Source organism: Rattus norvegicus, chromosome 7 (genome assembly GCF_021556685.1).
Source record: "Rattus norvegicus strain SHRSP/BbbUtx chromosome 7, alternate assembly SHRSP_T2T, whole genome shotgun sequence".
NCBI classification, from domain to species: Eukaryota; Metazoa; Chordata; class Mammalia; order Rodentia; family Muridae; genus Rattus; species Rattus norvegicus.
In genome coordinates, this window is record NC_141540.1 from 68429022 (window position 1) to 68446426 (window position 17405).

Genomic DNA, 17405 nt, shown 5'->3' on the forward strand with positions numbered 1-17405 from the left:
CCACACGTGCCATGCATAGCATGCACTCTCCTTCCCGAATTAAATGAAATGTAACAGAAAAATTACATGTGATGTTTAAAAAAAAAAGACCTGAATTAGGGAAATGGTTTAAATTATATATCACGTAATATCTAACATTTAATTAATCAAAATAGTGAAAAATGTGGTAAGTCAATAAGGTTCATTTTGGAATGAAAGTCTAAGTATACCAGCTGACATCCTTCCTACAGAGAGAGAAGGGGTCTGGGGAGGGGAGCTAAGTTTTCTAACAACAGCACTTTCCATGCAGACAGAAGCAAGTATCACATTGTTCAACAAAAGCCTGCCTGCTGGAAGACAAGATGATCTCACTTGAGTTGTCTGGTGAGAAAGGCACTGTAACACAGTGAGGCGGTGTGCGTCTGAGGGGACGATGCGGACTTCAGCACACAGGAACTGTGGGGGCTTTGGAACACACGTATGGGAGGTGAGGATGATGACTGGGCCAACCACACAGCTTTTTGTGGGATGAGGTGGGAGAATGCACACAAACACTTTAATAGTGACTGGTTTAGAGCAAGCCCTCGATAAATAGTGGCTAATGGAGTCATCATTACTTTATAGGTCAAGAGACAGGCTAAGAAAGAGCAAGTTCAAAATCATATCATTACTAACAGGCAAAGTTACGAGTAGAATTCTAGTCTAAATCTATATTCCTAATGACCCTGTATTCCATGTGGATATCTCCTTTGTAGTTCTGTTTATGCTACAAGGTTAGTTTCTGCAGATGAAGCTATCACTTGACAGACTCAATGGCATCCACAGCATTCTCTAAATGTTTCTCTCAATGAGAAAGAAATGGATGGCATGCGTTGAAAGGATGTGGTCTTAGTCAGGGCATGGTGGTGCTCAGCTGTAATCCCGGCACCTCAGAGGCAGGGAGATCAAGCCTTTGGGCCTGGCCTGGCCCTTCAGGGGAGAGGAAGACCAAACTGAGACCCACTCAGAAACCAAACAAATGGACGAGGAAGTAAACAGCACCATCAAAACACAGCAGAAAGCAAACCAACAAAGAGTCAGGGTGGACACCATAATCTAGGTCTGTAAGAAGTTAATGTGGACTTTAAACACAAGAAAGGCAGTTCAAGGGCAGAACGAATTCATGCTCCAAAGGTGAGCAGAAAACTGAGCAGTCTGTGCAGTGAATCCGTGAGTTAAAACAAACAAAACCAACCAAAATCTAAAAGATCCTCAGTAGGACTTGGTTCCCTTTGCAATACTAACGATAATGTCGCTGTACAGTCATCTGTGCAGAAAACAGGGAACTTACTTCAATGGTTTCAGAGTAAGAAATAAAAGACTAAATAAGGCTGTCAATAGCTTTATTGAAATCTGTATAAATAAACATGCACATTTCAAATGTAAACTCAAGTGAACCCAAGTGCAGACAAAATATTAACCTCTGTCATGCAGGAGGTTGTGTTTACATTTAAAAAAAAAAAAGAGAGAGAGATAAAAAGAAGAAAAAAAGAGAAAAGAAAAGAAAAAAGAAACAACACCCGAAGCAGCTTTTAAAAGACCAGGATGAAAAACCAGCTTTAATATCAAGATATAAAGCAAAGCCATGATCAACATACCTTACTTATCCTGGTCAAATGCACTTTTTTCCCTTTCTTTTAAAATGCTAACATAAATAAATAATTTACCAAAATGTGCACTCACAGAGTGAACTTTTATTTACAATACACAATTTATAATCTATTGTATTTGATTAGTTCAAGTGAAGAACATTATAATTTTTGCTTTAATAACAGTGGGACACAAAGCGATTTCTCAGGTAGTCGGATGTGAAATGTGCCCCAGCATTTAGTTTCCTATTAAAGGCAGTATTGCCTGCCAATCATCCATACATTCTTTCAACTGGATCAGAGGGAGAGAAAAGCAGCAAATGAAAATGTATCAAATGCTCACATATATATTTGGCGTCTTGGATCCTTGACTGTGAGAAGCTAAATGAAACCCAAGGTTTGTATGCGTCATGTGCTGCACAGGTTCTGACTGTGGAACGAACATGCAAATGCTATTTCTCTTATACAAGTTACCTTCTGAGAGAAGCTGTAAGGCTATGGTGAATTCCATCAGGAATACACAGAGAAAGTTAACAGACCTACCTCTAGAGCCAAATTAGCAATGAGTTAAAGGCTAGTACATGAACAGAAAACCTCGCCTAACTTTGATGCAATTCTTAGTACAGATACAGAGTACTAACCAGCCTGCCTTAAAGCTATAGTAACTGGGAGAGCTAAAAAGTTGCCAAATTACCAAAATGGAGTGGAGAATAATAGACAGCAAAACATGAAACCTTTCATTTTAACCAACAGTGAATTGAAGATAAGCATTTTAAACCAAAACAAAATTGAAAAATTTATAGATTCCAATTGCAGTGAAAGATACTTACATGTAGCTGAAAATGATTTTGATGGCATGTGAAATCTAGAACGTGTTCCCACAGTGAGCGAGATAAACGTAATGTTCTGCACTTTAATGATACAACAAAAGGGAACTTCCTCAAGGCTGCTCCTCGGGTTGTGGTAACAGACCCACACTGATTACCAGGGACAGACAGACTGGGAGATCTGGTGTACCAAGGGCACTGCAGTGTCTGGGCCACACTGACAGCAGCTAAGTACCCGAGAGGTGCAGACAGCCAGCCTAGCGCACAGGACTAGATTACCCAAGAACCAAGTTCAGCCAGAGTTTCCTTGCAGTATTATTAGAGCAAAATTAATGACCAACATCCACAAAGTTAACATTTGTCATCAATTAAGTCACATCCAAAAATTAAAGAAAACATAATTGATCAAAACAGCAGCAAACTTAAAAGGGATTTATTTGTGATTTCCTATATATATTTAGCTTGTAAATACAAGACTGTAAATGTATTAAGAGACAATTTCTGTTAAAGTTTTCATTGTGTTTCACTTCAAGTACTGCACAAGTTAAAATCTGATAAAGGATTTACATTCGGGTATCTGAAACGCCTCCTCTCAGACCTCTGTTTAATGCGGTGGGTAACTCCGTCTCCACAGATACCACCGGCAGGAAAGTCTCTCTCTCTCTTTCTCTCTCTCTCGTATGGCTTCTTGGACTTTCATTAATTAGTGTGCATACAGTTTTCATTTTCTAGATCATTGTCATTATCATTGCTGTCTTCGTCACTTTCCAGGGGGACACCTGTGGCAGCTGAAGCACCTTTAGTTTCTCGGTCGAGAGGGAAGAAGCCAGTTCCACTGAAAGTGTCCTGTCTCTGGTAGAAGAGCACGTATGCTGCTTTGGACTGTTGAACAAGTAAGGTGTGTCAATGGTGGCAACACACAAAAATCATAGCTGATATGGCACAAAGTTTTAGCTAATAACCAATTTTAGTGACAAAAAAACAAATAGTAAAACTACACATGATCATAAGGAAGCAACTAAAATTGGCTAAATATTATTATTTCTATATTTAAAAATAAACAGGTTAATTCTATATAATTTGGACTAAGAAATATATATAGTCAAAATATAAATTAACATACTTACCATAATATAAAACACAATAGTTTTTCTATTTACTTGAAGGTTGAGTATCTTTCTATCTAACAACAAGTGTTTCAGCTTATGCTGGACCTCTAGTGCAACTTTTCCTGTTATATAACATTTCCTCAGGTGGTTAAACATGTTGAACTTTTCTCCAGTATTTATTAGGAGAACACTGATTTTTTAAAAAAAAAAAAAAAAAAAAAAAAAAAAAGAAAGTACAAAAGTGACAATCAGGAACAGAAAAGGGCAGGAGTAGATGGGACAAGTCCAGAGAATAAAGCTTACCGAAGGACACTACTCACACCCCTGAAATGTCATACAGAAACCTGTTCCTGTATAATTCACATATGCGAAAGACATCTCTTTTTCTTTTTGGTTTTCTGAGTCATGCTTTCCTGTGTAGCCCTGGCTGTCCTGGAAAACTCAGTCTATAGGCTAGGCTGCCTTCCTATTCAGAGATCTGCCTGTCTCTGCTTCCCGAGTGCTGGGACTAAAGGTGTGTGCTACCATTCCCAACTTGAAAATACTCATTTCAAAGGACTATTTTCAAGGGTATGCATTCCCTTCCCAGCAGCCCTTGCAGGCAACTGGGCTTTGCTAACCCAGGACTGCAGGGTGGCATGGCCTGAGCCACTGGAGGAGAAGTAGCTTGTTGATTAGACTTGGAAGCTGGGTACTGATGTGGAACTTTACCCCGTCACGGCACTGCTGGAGGTTTGCATAGAGGTTATGATCGATACAATTACCACCAAAGAGGGGTCACCGCGGAGGGCCTGGTGCACCTGAGCATGACCACCTGTCCCACCCCTATCTATGAAGGATTCAACTGAGGCTGAAGCTTCATGTCCTGACTGAGAGCTAGTGTCCAATAAAAGGTGTATCTTTTATAATTTATTTAAATTTGTTTTTACTTTGTATAGGTGTTTGGTCTGCAAGTATGTTTGAGCATCAATGAGAAACCTGGTTCTATAGAAGCCAGAAGAGGGCGCTGGATCCCTTGAAACTGGAGTTAGATGGTTGTGAGCTGTCATTTGGTTTCTGGGAAGAGTTCCCAGGGTCCCTGGAAAAGCAGCCAGTGCTTTTAACCACTGAGCATCTTCATGGCTCCTTTATCACTTTATAAGATTGCCCAGGCTACCAAGAATGAACATAGGACACTACAGGAGATGAAGGGTTCTGCAGAGCAAAGGAAACTAATGAGCAGAATGAACTGACAGCTTACAGAATGGGAGAAAATCTTTACTACATATATTTCAAACAGGGTTTAAATCTAAATAAAGAACTACAAAAATTCAACCCCCACAACAAAAGTGTCAACCAATAAATGGGCCAGTGAACAGTTCTCAAAAGAAACAATAAACAATAGTTTTAAATATGAGCCACACTTAGCCAACAAGAATGCAAACTATGAGTCCACCTAACCACAGTAAGAATGGCTGAGATCAAGATGCAAATGACGAGTGCTGTTGAGGATGTATGGAAAGTGGAAGCTTCACTTCCTGCAGGCGGGCGGGAGTGTGGACTGGTACAGCCCTTTATGGAACTCAGTATGGAGCTTTCTAAAATGCTAAGCTGAGAAGTGCCACAGACCCAGCTGTACCACTGCTGGAATATGTGCAAGGACCCACATATCTTACCAGGGACACTCGCACATCTATGTTTACTGCTGCTACGTTCACACTAGAGTGAACCAGAACCAGTCCAGATGTTCATCAACAGATGACGGATAGTGGAAATGAGGTATATGTACATAATCAGATTTTATTCAGCCATCAAGAAAAATGAAATAATAAATTTTTATGAAAATAAATTATCTGGAAAAGTGAGACAACCTGGACTCAAAAAGATAAACATAATCCTCATAAGCAGATCCTAACTTTTTAATGCTTTATGTATATATGTATGTTCATATATGTTCCATGGGTGTGGAAGAGTGGACACAGGCAGTGAAACCATAGGGCAGCCATGAGAAAGTGACAGGAGGTTCTGGGCAGAAGAACACAGGACACCTGGAGCTCTGGGGTGCAAAGGGCAGGGAATGTCATAATGAGGTCTGATATGCTGTAAGCTAATAACATAGTCCATGTTGACATAGGATTTGCCATGTAGCACAAGACAGTCTAGAACCTGTGATCTCCAGCCTGAGTCTCAAATGCTAAAATCATAGACACGTGCCACAATGTGGTGCATTATCTACTGCACCAGACACGCCTCTCTGGCTTAAACACTACCTGTTTTATTCTGCATCAAAAAGCCCTACCATGAGAACTTCCATTCCACATTCCTTCAACCTCTCTTCTCCTCCACTAGGCTGACGGAATATACCCATCACCTAACCATCAGCTCTAATTCAATGTAACCTAACGTGTCCAAACCATCCCAACAAAATGGCTTCCGCTAGGGTCAACAGTGTCAGGGTCACCTGGGTGCCTTTAAAGTGGTCTGTCCTTCAGTTCTTTGTATTTCACGGCCTTCTCTCCAGTAACTTCAGCCTTCTGTGACACTACCTCTCCCTACATCTTCTCTCCTCAAGTTCCTACTAAATTCTTCTGTGGCCTCACTAAATCCTTTAAAGATACCCTGTTCTGTCTCAGCTTGTGTCCCTCGCCAGCATCTCAAAGGAGCCTGTGGTTTCAACTGCTAGCTGAAAATAACAGCTCATGCCCTCACACTTAGCAGGCTGGGGTTATCCTGGCTAAAAATAATCCAGCTCTCACCCTGAACTGAATTTGGTTCTACAACTAGTCTGTCATACCTAGTTGATATCAGTGACACCAAATGTCACTGGCAAACTTCCTTCCAATTTTGATAAATCACTGCATTTCTACCTTTATAAGCAACTCCAGTCAGTTTTTACTAATACTACCCAACTATTTCACAAGCTCCCTTTCTTTTGAGAAGAATAATTTAAGTGCTTAAATCACTTGCCAGCCTCCTGTGTAGCCTTTCTTTGGCTCGATGCCTTCCAGCCCCCTTGCTCTAGTGATTTCAGAGAGATAAGAAGATGCAATACACAATGCTGGTACACTATCTGTCAATCAACTGCCTTAGAGGCAATCAGAGTTGAGCTTGTAGGACAATTAGGGTGCCACATTTCTTATGATAGCTAGTTTGTCTGTATCTGGGTTGTTAAGGGTACAGACAGTGAACTACAGACAGCTTTTTAGAATGGAGCTAAGCTACCCAACACATATACAAATACTCAACTATTACTTGACTAAATTAAGAATCACTGCTAAAGTACGTAACATCAATTTCATTTTTTATTTTTGGGGCTAGGTCACAACACAGCTTAAGCTTGTTTCAAACTCATTCTGTCACAGAGTGTCCTGGACTTCCTGATGTGCGGCCTCTACTGCCTGGGCTCTGGGATTACAGGACTGTAGCACTAAGTCTGGTTTATGTGGGGTGTGGAAACTGATGACCTTTATCAACACTATCTGTCTCAAACCTTTTATAAACAAGATAAATTTTTATTTGAAGGCAGGATTAGGGCAATTCATTTTTGGGCTGAAAAGATTAGAGAAATAGAATTGAAGTGTAGGATACATATTTGAACACAGATGGGAGATGTTAAAGGAGTCATTTACCTATTTTAAAAGACAGTATAGGATTTAACTTGTTTTGTTAAGTTGGAATAGTGCCTAGGTATGTAGGAGGTGCTGCCACACAGGCTTGTGTGAGGACACTCTGATGCTGGTACAATGGCAACACTGCTTCAGAACACGTTCTCGGGACACTCAAGCTACAAGACTGTACGCACAAACACACGCCAGGTGGGAAAGGAGGGAAAAGAGACAAAAAGTTATTTTAGACCTATTTGTTTCACAGAGTAAATCTGCGCCAGTAAATGGGTTCAGAAGTTTATTAATTTGCTTTAAGAAGCTGAACACTTGAAATATTATAAACTAAAAACTACTGTCTACTCTTTAGTATTTAATCTGGAAAACACAGGAGTCAGCATTTCTTACATCATGGACACCTGTATTGGAAATTCACATTCAGAAAGTTGTTTCATCTGAAAATGGCAAGAAATGTTCACAGTGCAACTTTCGTGATGAGAAGATTCTCAAGATAAATTTCTACACAAGCAATTTTCTATTTCTTGAAGACAGAATGAACACTATTTGCAGTAAGCTGCTAGATACAAAATACTATGTTGTGGTGGCCCCCTTTCCTTTTCTCTTTCCGAGACAGAGTTTCTCTGTATAGCCCTGGCTGTCCTGGAACTCACTGTGGATCAGGCTGGCCTCGAAAGACATGGGCCGCCATGCCTGGCCCTGGTACATGAGCAAATCCCAGCCCCGTCTTCCCTTCTGTTAACTTACAAATCTTCCTAAGAGGCTCACCCCGTGACCTGAGAAACTGAAGACTTACTTACCACAATTTGGTCTTCAGATGCAGTGGAGACGCTACTGTCATCAAAATAGTACCACTTTCCATCATCTTTGTTCTTTGCAAAAGCAGTATCTAATGAAAGAAGACAATGGCTTCTGTGACTAGAACCCTCACAACTGTAATCAGTGCATAAGAAATACCTACTAAGGGCACGGTGTGAGGCTAGCTCATTCACCTGAAGGTAAGCATCCATACAACACATTCACTTGATTTGATAAAAGGTTGTGCGAATCATTTCTAGCAATTTAAGCGCCTAAGAAATACTTTTTTTCTAAGTTACAAACTTGTGACTTTTTTTTCAGAGGAATATACTTATTTTTTTTTTAATTCACAGAAAAAATTTACCAGTGGCAATTAGTGATACTTTCATTTATGCAGTGGTTCTGTAAGAAGGTACAGCGCTGTGCACTGCACCCACATTCAGGTATCATCCCTATGCTCACTGGAGAGCTAGAATCCTTACGCTTCCAAAAGACAGTTTGTTCCAGGCAGTGCAGCTGTCATGCAGCTGAGCTGGACTTAAACCCAGGCTATGTCTGAGACCTACATCCAGCATCTTTATTACTTAAGTTTCCTATGACGTCTTCCTTTCTGACAACCTTGCTTACTCACTAGAATTTTTTTCCATCTTTAGCATAGTACAGAACAGGGCAAGATAAAAAGTGCCACTTTTTATTCCATGCTCCATACAAACTACTCACAACTCCCATGTGCTAACAGAACACTCTCCAACCATAGTTATATGTATACAACATTATGATCAACATTATGAGGAGCTGAGAAACAGTGTGGTAGCATAGGCTCCTTGTGTAGCCTTCAGTCATTTTTCCTCCTTCCAACCACTCAGACTCACAGTAAACAGCTGTGTACATCTTTTGTCTGTGTGCGACAGCCTCATGTCTTTTGTTCTGTATCCCTTCTTAAATCTGCTCAGCTGAGTGAAGCCTATTGCATGTGCTGAGCTTGCCAATCTGAACTCAAGAGAACTGGAGCGCAGACAATGCACTTACAGAAGAAGCATTCTCAGTCTTAAAGAAAATTTGGAATATATGAGATAGACTAAATAAAGGGTTTAGTAAAATTCCTTGAAATATTAGCAAGTTAGACCTTTGGAGAGGATGACTAAAAAGCAATGGTAAGGCAAGAATAATAAAACCAACAGACACAGTCCATGAGTGGCCATGAAGAGCCAGTCACACATAAGTGGGACTGTGGGTGCAGTGGTGGACTGCACAATGTCCAGAGTAGATGACGACAACAACAACAACAACAACAGAAGAAGAAGAGGAAGAGGGAGGAGGTGGTGGAAGAGGAGGGGGAGGAGGGAGGAGAATGAAGAGGAGGAGGGAGGAGGGAGGAGGGAAGAAGAGGAGACGACAACGACTGACAGTCCATAATGACACAAGCCAGAAACCTTCTGGGGTCCAGCCCAGATGTAGGGATGGATTCTAGTAGACCTGGATAGTTACTTCCCATACTGTTGTGGTGATTTCAGAAGGAGAAGCAGATGCAATGTAGCTTGTTTTAGGACTCTAGATTTGATTTCAAAGTGAAATTATTAATATATATTAAAAAAGAATTTCACTTATGACTGAAATTGTCAAGAATTCTACTCAGGGGGCTGGGGATTTAGCTCAGTGGTAGAGCGCTTGCCTAGGAAGCGCAAGGCCCTGGGTTCGGTCCCCAGCTCCGAAAAAAAAGAAAAAAAAAAAAAAGAATTCTACTCAGTTAATGAAATCAACCAGGTACTGAAAAGGACAAAAGGATGTATCACAGGAAAGAAAATCTGCCAAGTGGAGTGTAAACTGTTACAGTCAACCTCAACTACAACTGGGCATGCTCATTATGTGAAGAATTGTCACTGAATAGCTCAAAGGAATCCTTAGATAACAGACCATAAATAATGACTTTTTTTTCAGGCTTACAATAGTAGAAAGTTAAGTGTAATTTGGAGTGGAAAGATAAATGCCATAATTCTAAATCATAAAAAGCAAAAGATCAAAGTAGACAAGTGAGTTATTGAGATCAACAGTACCCACTCCTCAAGTTAAATAAATATACATGGTTGAAAAGAACACAGGGGCTGGAGAGGTGGCTCAGTGGTTAGAACACTGGCAGCTCTTCAAGAAGTCCTGAGTTCAATTCCCAGCAACCACATGGTGGCTCATAAATCATCTATAATGAGATCTGGTGTCCTCTTTTGGCCTGCAGGCATACAGGTAGAGAGAATGCTGTGTACATAATAAATAAATCTTAAAAAAGCAAAGACTTGGAGAAGAACACAGCCCCAGATACCTGAGAAGGATAGAAGATGAAGAGTGGGTTGGGGCAGCACCTTAGTAGACAACATGTACTACCTGGCCTTCAGCTGAGGAGTGTGACTGTCCCTCTGTACAGCTGGTTTTTACAGGACAAGTTACACAGGCGACTCATTCACTTACAAGTGCTGAACAATGATCATGAGAAGGACTCATCTGATATTTTATTTACTTTAAAAAGTATTAACTATGGTACAGGAAAAGTCTATGAAATGGAAAAGGTTAAAATGTAAAGTGTCAACTTACAATGTCCTCCTCCCATCCCTCCATAGTGATTGGAAACAGCAATCAAATTATAGCGGCAAGGGCCTGCATTTGGGTTAATTAGGAATTCCGACATATCCAAGTCACTGTTAAAAAGGAAATCAGAGGTAAGGCATGCTTTCTTTAAAAATGGTGAATATTTTTTTAAAGCAATAGTGCCTCCTGCTAATACTGACTCTCCTATATGTATTCATGCAACAACAACAACAACAACAACAACAACAACAACAACAACAACAACAACAACACACACACACACACCCCTCATAGAAGAAATTACCTAGAGATAACTTACCAAATAAATTATACATGTACCCCTGACATTTTACTGTTTTGGGAAATCCTTGTTTAGAGGTTAATAATTCAACAGTGAATGTTATTCTGATTGATGTTTTTATGCTACCACATTAACTTTCAGTGTTCTAGAGGAAAAAATTAAAAAGTAAAAACCAACTTTCTTATAAATATTCATAAATTAAAAACTTGGCGAACCCCCCTGCTGCTGCAGTGTAACCTCTAACTGCACTCTACACAGTGCTCTACACTCACAGATGAGGGTGGCTCCATCCAGTCACAACTGGTCAAATGTGGAGACCAATGGACCAACTTGTGTGAAGCGCTTGTTTTCTCTTAATGCATTTACAACCCAACTCTGCACTTAAATCTCAGGAACAATATGGCGGTGTGTGTGTGTGTGTGTGTGTGTGTGTGTGTGTGTGTGTGTAAGAGATGTGTCTTATAATAACAACGACAGGGGTGGTAGGGCAGGAGAGATGGCTCAGCATGTCGGACTATTGGATGCTCTTCCAGAGTGTCCAGGTTCAGTTCCCAGTGCCCACATGGCAGCTCTGGCCTCTGCAGGCACTGTACACATGTGCTGCACAGACAGACCTAGGAGGCAAACCATCTATGAAGTAAAAATAAATCTTAAGAAAAAAGGAGGACATGAAGGGGGCCTTGTGTGCAGGAGAGGGTAGATTTGCAGGAGTTGGGAAGAGTCTTGAATATGATTAAATACATTGTGCTTCATTTTCAAAGAATGAGTGAAAATATTAAAATGTAAGACTTTTATGCTTTGTGGTCTGAATGACTTATAGACTAGAAATGGGTAGCATCCTTTGAATGTAACATACTGTTCATTACCTACTGTGTGCAAAGCGAGAGAGAACAAAACCACCTTATTTCTGGGCATCGTTCTTACGCTTGCATCATTAAAAAGTGATGATGTTTCTCAATTTTAAATATACTGCTACTGAGTCTAGCTTTCCAATACTTACACTGTTAAAATGATATCCTCTTGAAACATTATGGCCTGGTATTTTAAGAGAAAAATGCCTTTTTTGATTTTATAGACAATGGCCTTGAACATGATCGTGACACACTGTTTCAAGGCCTGGGGTTGGAGGTGCAGCACATTAATACGCTCAACCCTAACCCTGTCATGCTCAGTGATTGCAAAACACTGTCAATCAGGAAACCTCTCCCTGTTCATATTACTGATAGATAGCCTTCTAACTGTCTTTGTTACTATACATGCCGTCAGCACTGCCATGTCCTCTTACACCCACGAGTGTCCTGCTCTTAGCTGTGTAATCCTCTATGTTAGGCAAATACAGTGCTTATTCTACACTTTCTCAATTTCCAATTTTGTGTAGTAAAAACCAACCAACCAACCAACCAACCAACCAACCAACCAACCAACCAACCAACCAACCAAAAAACCCCAGGAAGATGTTGGCCTCAGATTTTTGAAAATTAATTTTTATTTTTGCCTTCAGATTGTTCTCTCTTTACACACGATGTCATACCATATAAGAAGGAAATGCTAAGGATAGCATCTGATGTTTTATTCTAAGCCTTCCCTTATACTTTTGTACTATTTAGTTTTTTCTAGAAAAGCATATTTCAGAGTGACTGATGGGTGATAATAAAATGATTAATAGGAAGTCAGAGCCGGGGGGGGGGGGGGGGGGGAAGAAGTCAGAGCCACAGGGCCCACAAAGCGCCTTCCAATGACACCACAACATGAGGTAATTAGTACAATGTATCTTCAAAAACCAAAAACCAACAAATGTATTTTTCCTTTGGTCCGTGAAAAGTCTCTACGAAAAAAAATTGTGAAATATTAATTCTAACAAATTATTACAACTACTCCAAACTTCAATGTTTAAACTGGTCTAATTATACCTGGTGCTTACTAATGTAAAATAAGGAAATCATCACATACATTTGCAAAAGGAAGGCCTATTGTTTACTGAGTTTAACTTACCTGATGGGAAAATCGACTAATGTATCTAGCTTGTCTCTCATGTAGCGACTATAGGAGAATCTCTTGAGATGCACCACAAGAACGGGAGGCAGGGACCACAGATCTAATTTCTTGGTGGCTTGCTGATGCTCTTTACAATTTGGACAATACCTATCAAGAAGACAATCATGACGCTTGACAGAGGCAGAACCATGACTGGATTAATGAAAACTGTGAATCAAAGTCACCGTCTGGGCAGTCCCCCTTTTATCAGTGAGTAATTACTGTATCCCTAACAGAGGTGAGCATGCAAGCGATTCCTCGCTACATTAATCTGCCACATTTTCAGATGAGCTATATAGTCAAAGAAATGATGAAACCGGTTTATTAGGGAAAAGAAAACACAGTCATGAGAATAAAGGCTACCACTTTGGTACGTTACAAAAAGATATTAGCACCCTCTTTAGACTAGAGCTCATTATATAAGACTACCTCACTCAATGCCAAGGAAACTCAGTGAGTGGCCAGCGTGCTCAGGACAAGCCCGAGGGAGGAGGCAGACAGTCACTTCAGTTTCTTACCAGGGGTCTTCAGCACCTAGCTTCTCTTTTGTTGTGAAAAGTTCAATGCAGTCTTTTAACTTCACAAAGGGTCTTTTTGGAGGTTTATATTCCACGCTTTCATGTTTTTCAAAATCCTAAAGAGAAGTATTTCTTGAGTTACGAGAACAAATGAAACAAAACTACTCTTAGTCACACATTTACGACAACCCAAACTTTGAGAAGCATCACACACTCATGTCAGCTGACAGGTGCATGCAGCAACTTCTCGGTGAACCTCTGGCTGAATAAACTCATGGAAAACATGTTCAAAATCAACTCTATCTTAAAGACTAAAAAGGTTGACTTTGTTTTCTGCTAAAATCAACATATTTGTAGAAGCCAGAGTAGAAAGAAGAGTATCATTAACTCTTAGTCACATAAAGAGAGAGCAGAAGACAATGAGGTCAGGAGGCAGGGGGAGGCCTTACCTCTGCAGCATTCTCATCAAAATATCTCTTCTTCAAGTCAGGGTCCCAGTCCAAGGCGAGAAAAGATCTTTCTGAGGTGAAAAAAATTTTTTTCATTAAAAATGTCATTAGCTTGAAATGTTAAAGGCATCTCCGTGCCAACATATACACCACAGAAAAGGAACTGCCATGCTTTCTACTTGCCCTAGGTGGTCAGGACAAGCACTATGGGCTGTTCCGTGCCACTGCCACAATCTAAGATTTAAAGTGATAAATGCCTAAGCACTCATAGACTAACCCCCCTTTTGTAAATACTGTCACCACTGAAGACATTAAGGTTTTAATTACTATGTATAGATCATGGTCTCTCACCTGAAAAATAATTTGCTCTACTCAAGTTCAGCGTTCAAGCCATTTCTCAGATACTCACCATCTAGCCGAAGCTGCCTATCATCAAATCTTATATGCCTGGTGTCGTCTTTGATATAGTTGATATCAGTGTTGCCTAAGTTGTTGAACTGGAATGTAAACAATCGCTTTTTGTGTCCCGTCAGTTGACCTTTGCATGTTTCTTCAGTACACAATCCATTTTCAGAATCGTTATCTCCTCCGACTGAATCTTCAGACTGACTGTTCTCATTTTCTGAGGGAAGCTCTTGATCCTGGCTGGACTCATCATCTGGTTCATCTGTCTCCATCTCACCTTAGTGCAAGTAAGGAGACCTTTAAGTAAACCTGTACTGCATTTCAAGATCACCAGTATTGTTTTCCAGATCCACTTATGCGCCTTAGTTTAGTAATCCACATCATAAGCTTGTCTTTGGGGCAATATTGTCTAGGTCAGAAGTACTGAGAACACAACTAGAAAGTCTTACTTGGTGAGCCTTCTTCATGTATGCCATTTGGACCATTCCCATTAATATTCTGGTCCTCACAGCAACGCAGGGGTCCATCAGTTTCCTCAGTTTCAGTAGACATCTTGACATACCGGCTATTAAAAAAGAAAGAAAGAAAATCAGGTAATAAATGAGCTTGTTATAAAATTAACTTTCCAGTCTACTTAAGAAAACCAGCTGTTTTAACTCAAACCTGAGACCTCACACTTTAAGTAAAGCTGAGTAATAACCTATATTTGTGTGGTTTTTAATATCAAAAAGTGATTATTTACTTCTAGCCCCCCCCCCCCCCCCCCCCCCCAGGCTTTTTTGTTTGTGACTGAGACAAGTCTCACTGCTTATCGAGGCTGGCTCAGACTCTTTGTAGACCAGGCTAGCACTGAGCTCACAGCTCTCTGGCTCTGCCATCTCCGTTCTGGAATTAAAGGTAAGTGCAACCACACCTGGCGGCACGCTCTGCTTTAATTTAATTACACTTTTGTTTGTTGGTGTTGGTGGGCTGGGGTGTGTATGTGTGTGCGCGAACATCATACATGTGGAGATGGAGGCCCAAGGACACCTGCAGTCCCTGTTCTTCCTTCTCTCACATGGGCCTCAGCGACTGGATTTGGGTTGCGGGCCTTGCTGGCAAGCAGCTTATCTTACCTACTGAATTGTCTCTTCATCTTGGGTTTTCCATGTTTTGTGTATTAAAGGTACAGCACAGTGGATTTTTCTCAACTTAAAGCAAGAACTTCACGAACAGCCCTCATTTAGATGGTGTGCACTGTTGCTAGGAAGGAATACTTATATTGTGTACTGGTATCTTTATACATGGTCATGAAATTGCCATGGTTTGGTATATAGGGAATAATAAAATATGGCTATAAAGGATGAGAGAAAGGTGTCTAGCGGTACTGCCATTACCTTCTTCACATTAAGGTTTATAAAGAAGCAGTGTGTGTGTGCGAATGCACTGTCTCACCATGATGTCATTGTTAATACTGCTGTGAAGTCTTGATCCAGCCACATGCATAAAATGGGCCATGTGAGATTTACTAGGATTTCTACTTTGAACTAATGTTAGTCATTTGCCAACTAAAACTGCCTTCCCATTAGTATAAAACAGCTAAGAACTGTGTTTTTACATTTGAAATGACATCAGTAATAAATTATATGTGACCAAGTCAATGGATTAGAATTTTATTTGTATTTTATTATTTATTTTGGGCATTTTAAGGCACTCTTTTTTTTTTCTGGCTGTCCTCAAATTTGCTATGTAAAAGAAGCAGAATAAGAATCCCTGATGGTCCCATCTCCATGTCAAAAGTGCTGGGAATACAGGTATGTATCCTAAGAGCAGTTCATGCAACTGGTCGTAGCTAAGGCTTAGTTAGATTACAGGTGTACATCACCCCCATCCCTGGCTTTAATCTGAACTGTTTGGTTCACCACCTGTCTAAGGAGTGAGGAGAGGCTTGTTTAGCAGGCTGGTAGTGCCCTGCATGAGGACGTTCCTTAGACGTTCTCCATTACCGTGCTTAGTTTGTCCAACTGTACTCATTTGGCACTCACCACATTCTCAAGAGCAGGAGATTGTAGAGTTTATCTTCAGTATTGTTCCGTGGCACGGCCATAAGAAAAGGCTGGCCGAACAGTGAAGAGCCAGTGTGGTGAGTGTAACTTGAGTGTCTGAACTTTTCTCTTAGGCAAACAGGAATAACCACATGTTCTGTGTCTTCTGTCCTGTTGATGTTAATTTCAAACCTATGAGGGCAAGAATGACCACAAACTCTCAGTTTTGTGTTAGTTCTTCAGAGTCCCCTGAACAACAGACTGTGAATGGATTATTATACTTACACATAAATATCATCCCGCTCCATAATACTACTCAGGTTCTCATCCATTGCAAATATCCTGTGAAATCTATGATTATATATGTCAGTGACTATCATCTAGAAGGAAAGAAATATCTATTAAGCTGGTTTTACAATACCGAGAAACTAAAGACCAATTTACCTATTTAATCTCAGAAACACCTCACCTTATCTGCAGGTACTCCCGACAAAGCAGACAGTGCTGTACAAAGGTCTAGTATATTTCCAATTTTGGGCACAATGACTTTGTACTGAAAAACAAACAGACATTTGCAATGAATTTCTTACATTGAGCATGGGCTCCCACAGTCAGGAGGCCCAGAGCATTTCTCTCAGCCTGTGAGTGCCTGGGTGAAGAGTGTCCACAGGACACCTTTGCTGGCTGCGCTCTGCCCTGGCTCACTGACTGACAGCCAGCCTATGCTTGCAGCTGTTCCACCTCTGCTACCCTAACCCAACAGGCTGCTTGCTTGTTCTTGATTATGTAGAGGTTTCTAGTCCCAGGATGGATTTCTCTCTGCTATCTTGATGACTCTATGTTGCTATGCCGTCAACATCTCTGCTACAAAACTTGGTTCTATGCTTTACTGAACGGTGGTGGTATGGTAGGTCCATGTTTGAATGCTTGGTCATCAGGGAGTAGCACTATTTGAAAGGATTGGGAGCTGTAGCCTTGTTGGAGGAGGTTAGGGATAGGCTTTAAAGTTTCAAAAGTCCAAGGCAGGCCCAAGGGCTCTCCCTCCCTGCTGCCTGTGGATCTAGATATAGAACTCCTAGATACTTGTCCTGCATCACGTCTGCCTGCATGACACCATGTTCTCTACCACAGTAACCATGGACTAAATCTCAGAAACT

General features: G+C 40.6%; 1 protein-coding gene across 15 annotated transcripts in view; it reads right to left on the minus strand.

Moving 5' to 3' along the window:
- Positions 1-1344: 1344 nt before the first annotated feature.
- Positions 1345-17405, minus strand: part of Usp15 (ubiquitin specific peptidase 15) — a 163074-nt gene continuing 147013 nt past the window's right edge. For 12 of the 15 annotated variants that reach the window (NM_001433839.1, NM_001433848.1, NM_001433838.1 and 9 more), the window contains 11 exons: positions 16718-16801; positions 16534-16628; positions 16249-16440; positions 14674-14789; positions 14229-14501; positions 13820-13890; positions 13371-13486; positions 12811-12960; positions 10524-10627; positions 7943-8031; positions 1345-3316 (listed from right to left, as the gene is read on the minus strand). In NM_001433839.1, the coding sequence (NP_001420768.1) occupies positions 3134-3316; positions 7943-8031; positions 10524-10627; positions 12811-12960; positions 13371-13486; positions 13820-13890; positions 14229-14501; positions 14674-14789; positions 16249-16440; positions 16534-16628; positions 16718-16801 (1473 nt within the window). In that variant the 3' untranslated portion in view covers positions 1345-3133. 15 annotated transcript variants of the gene reach the window in all.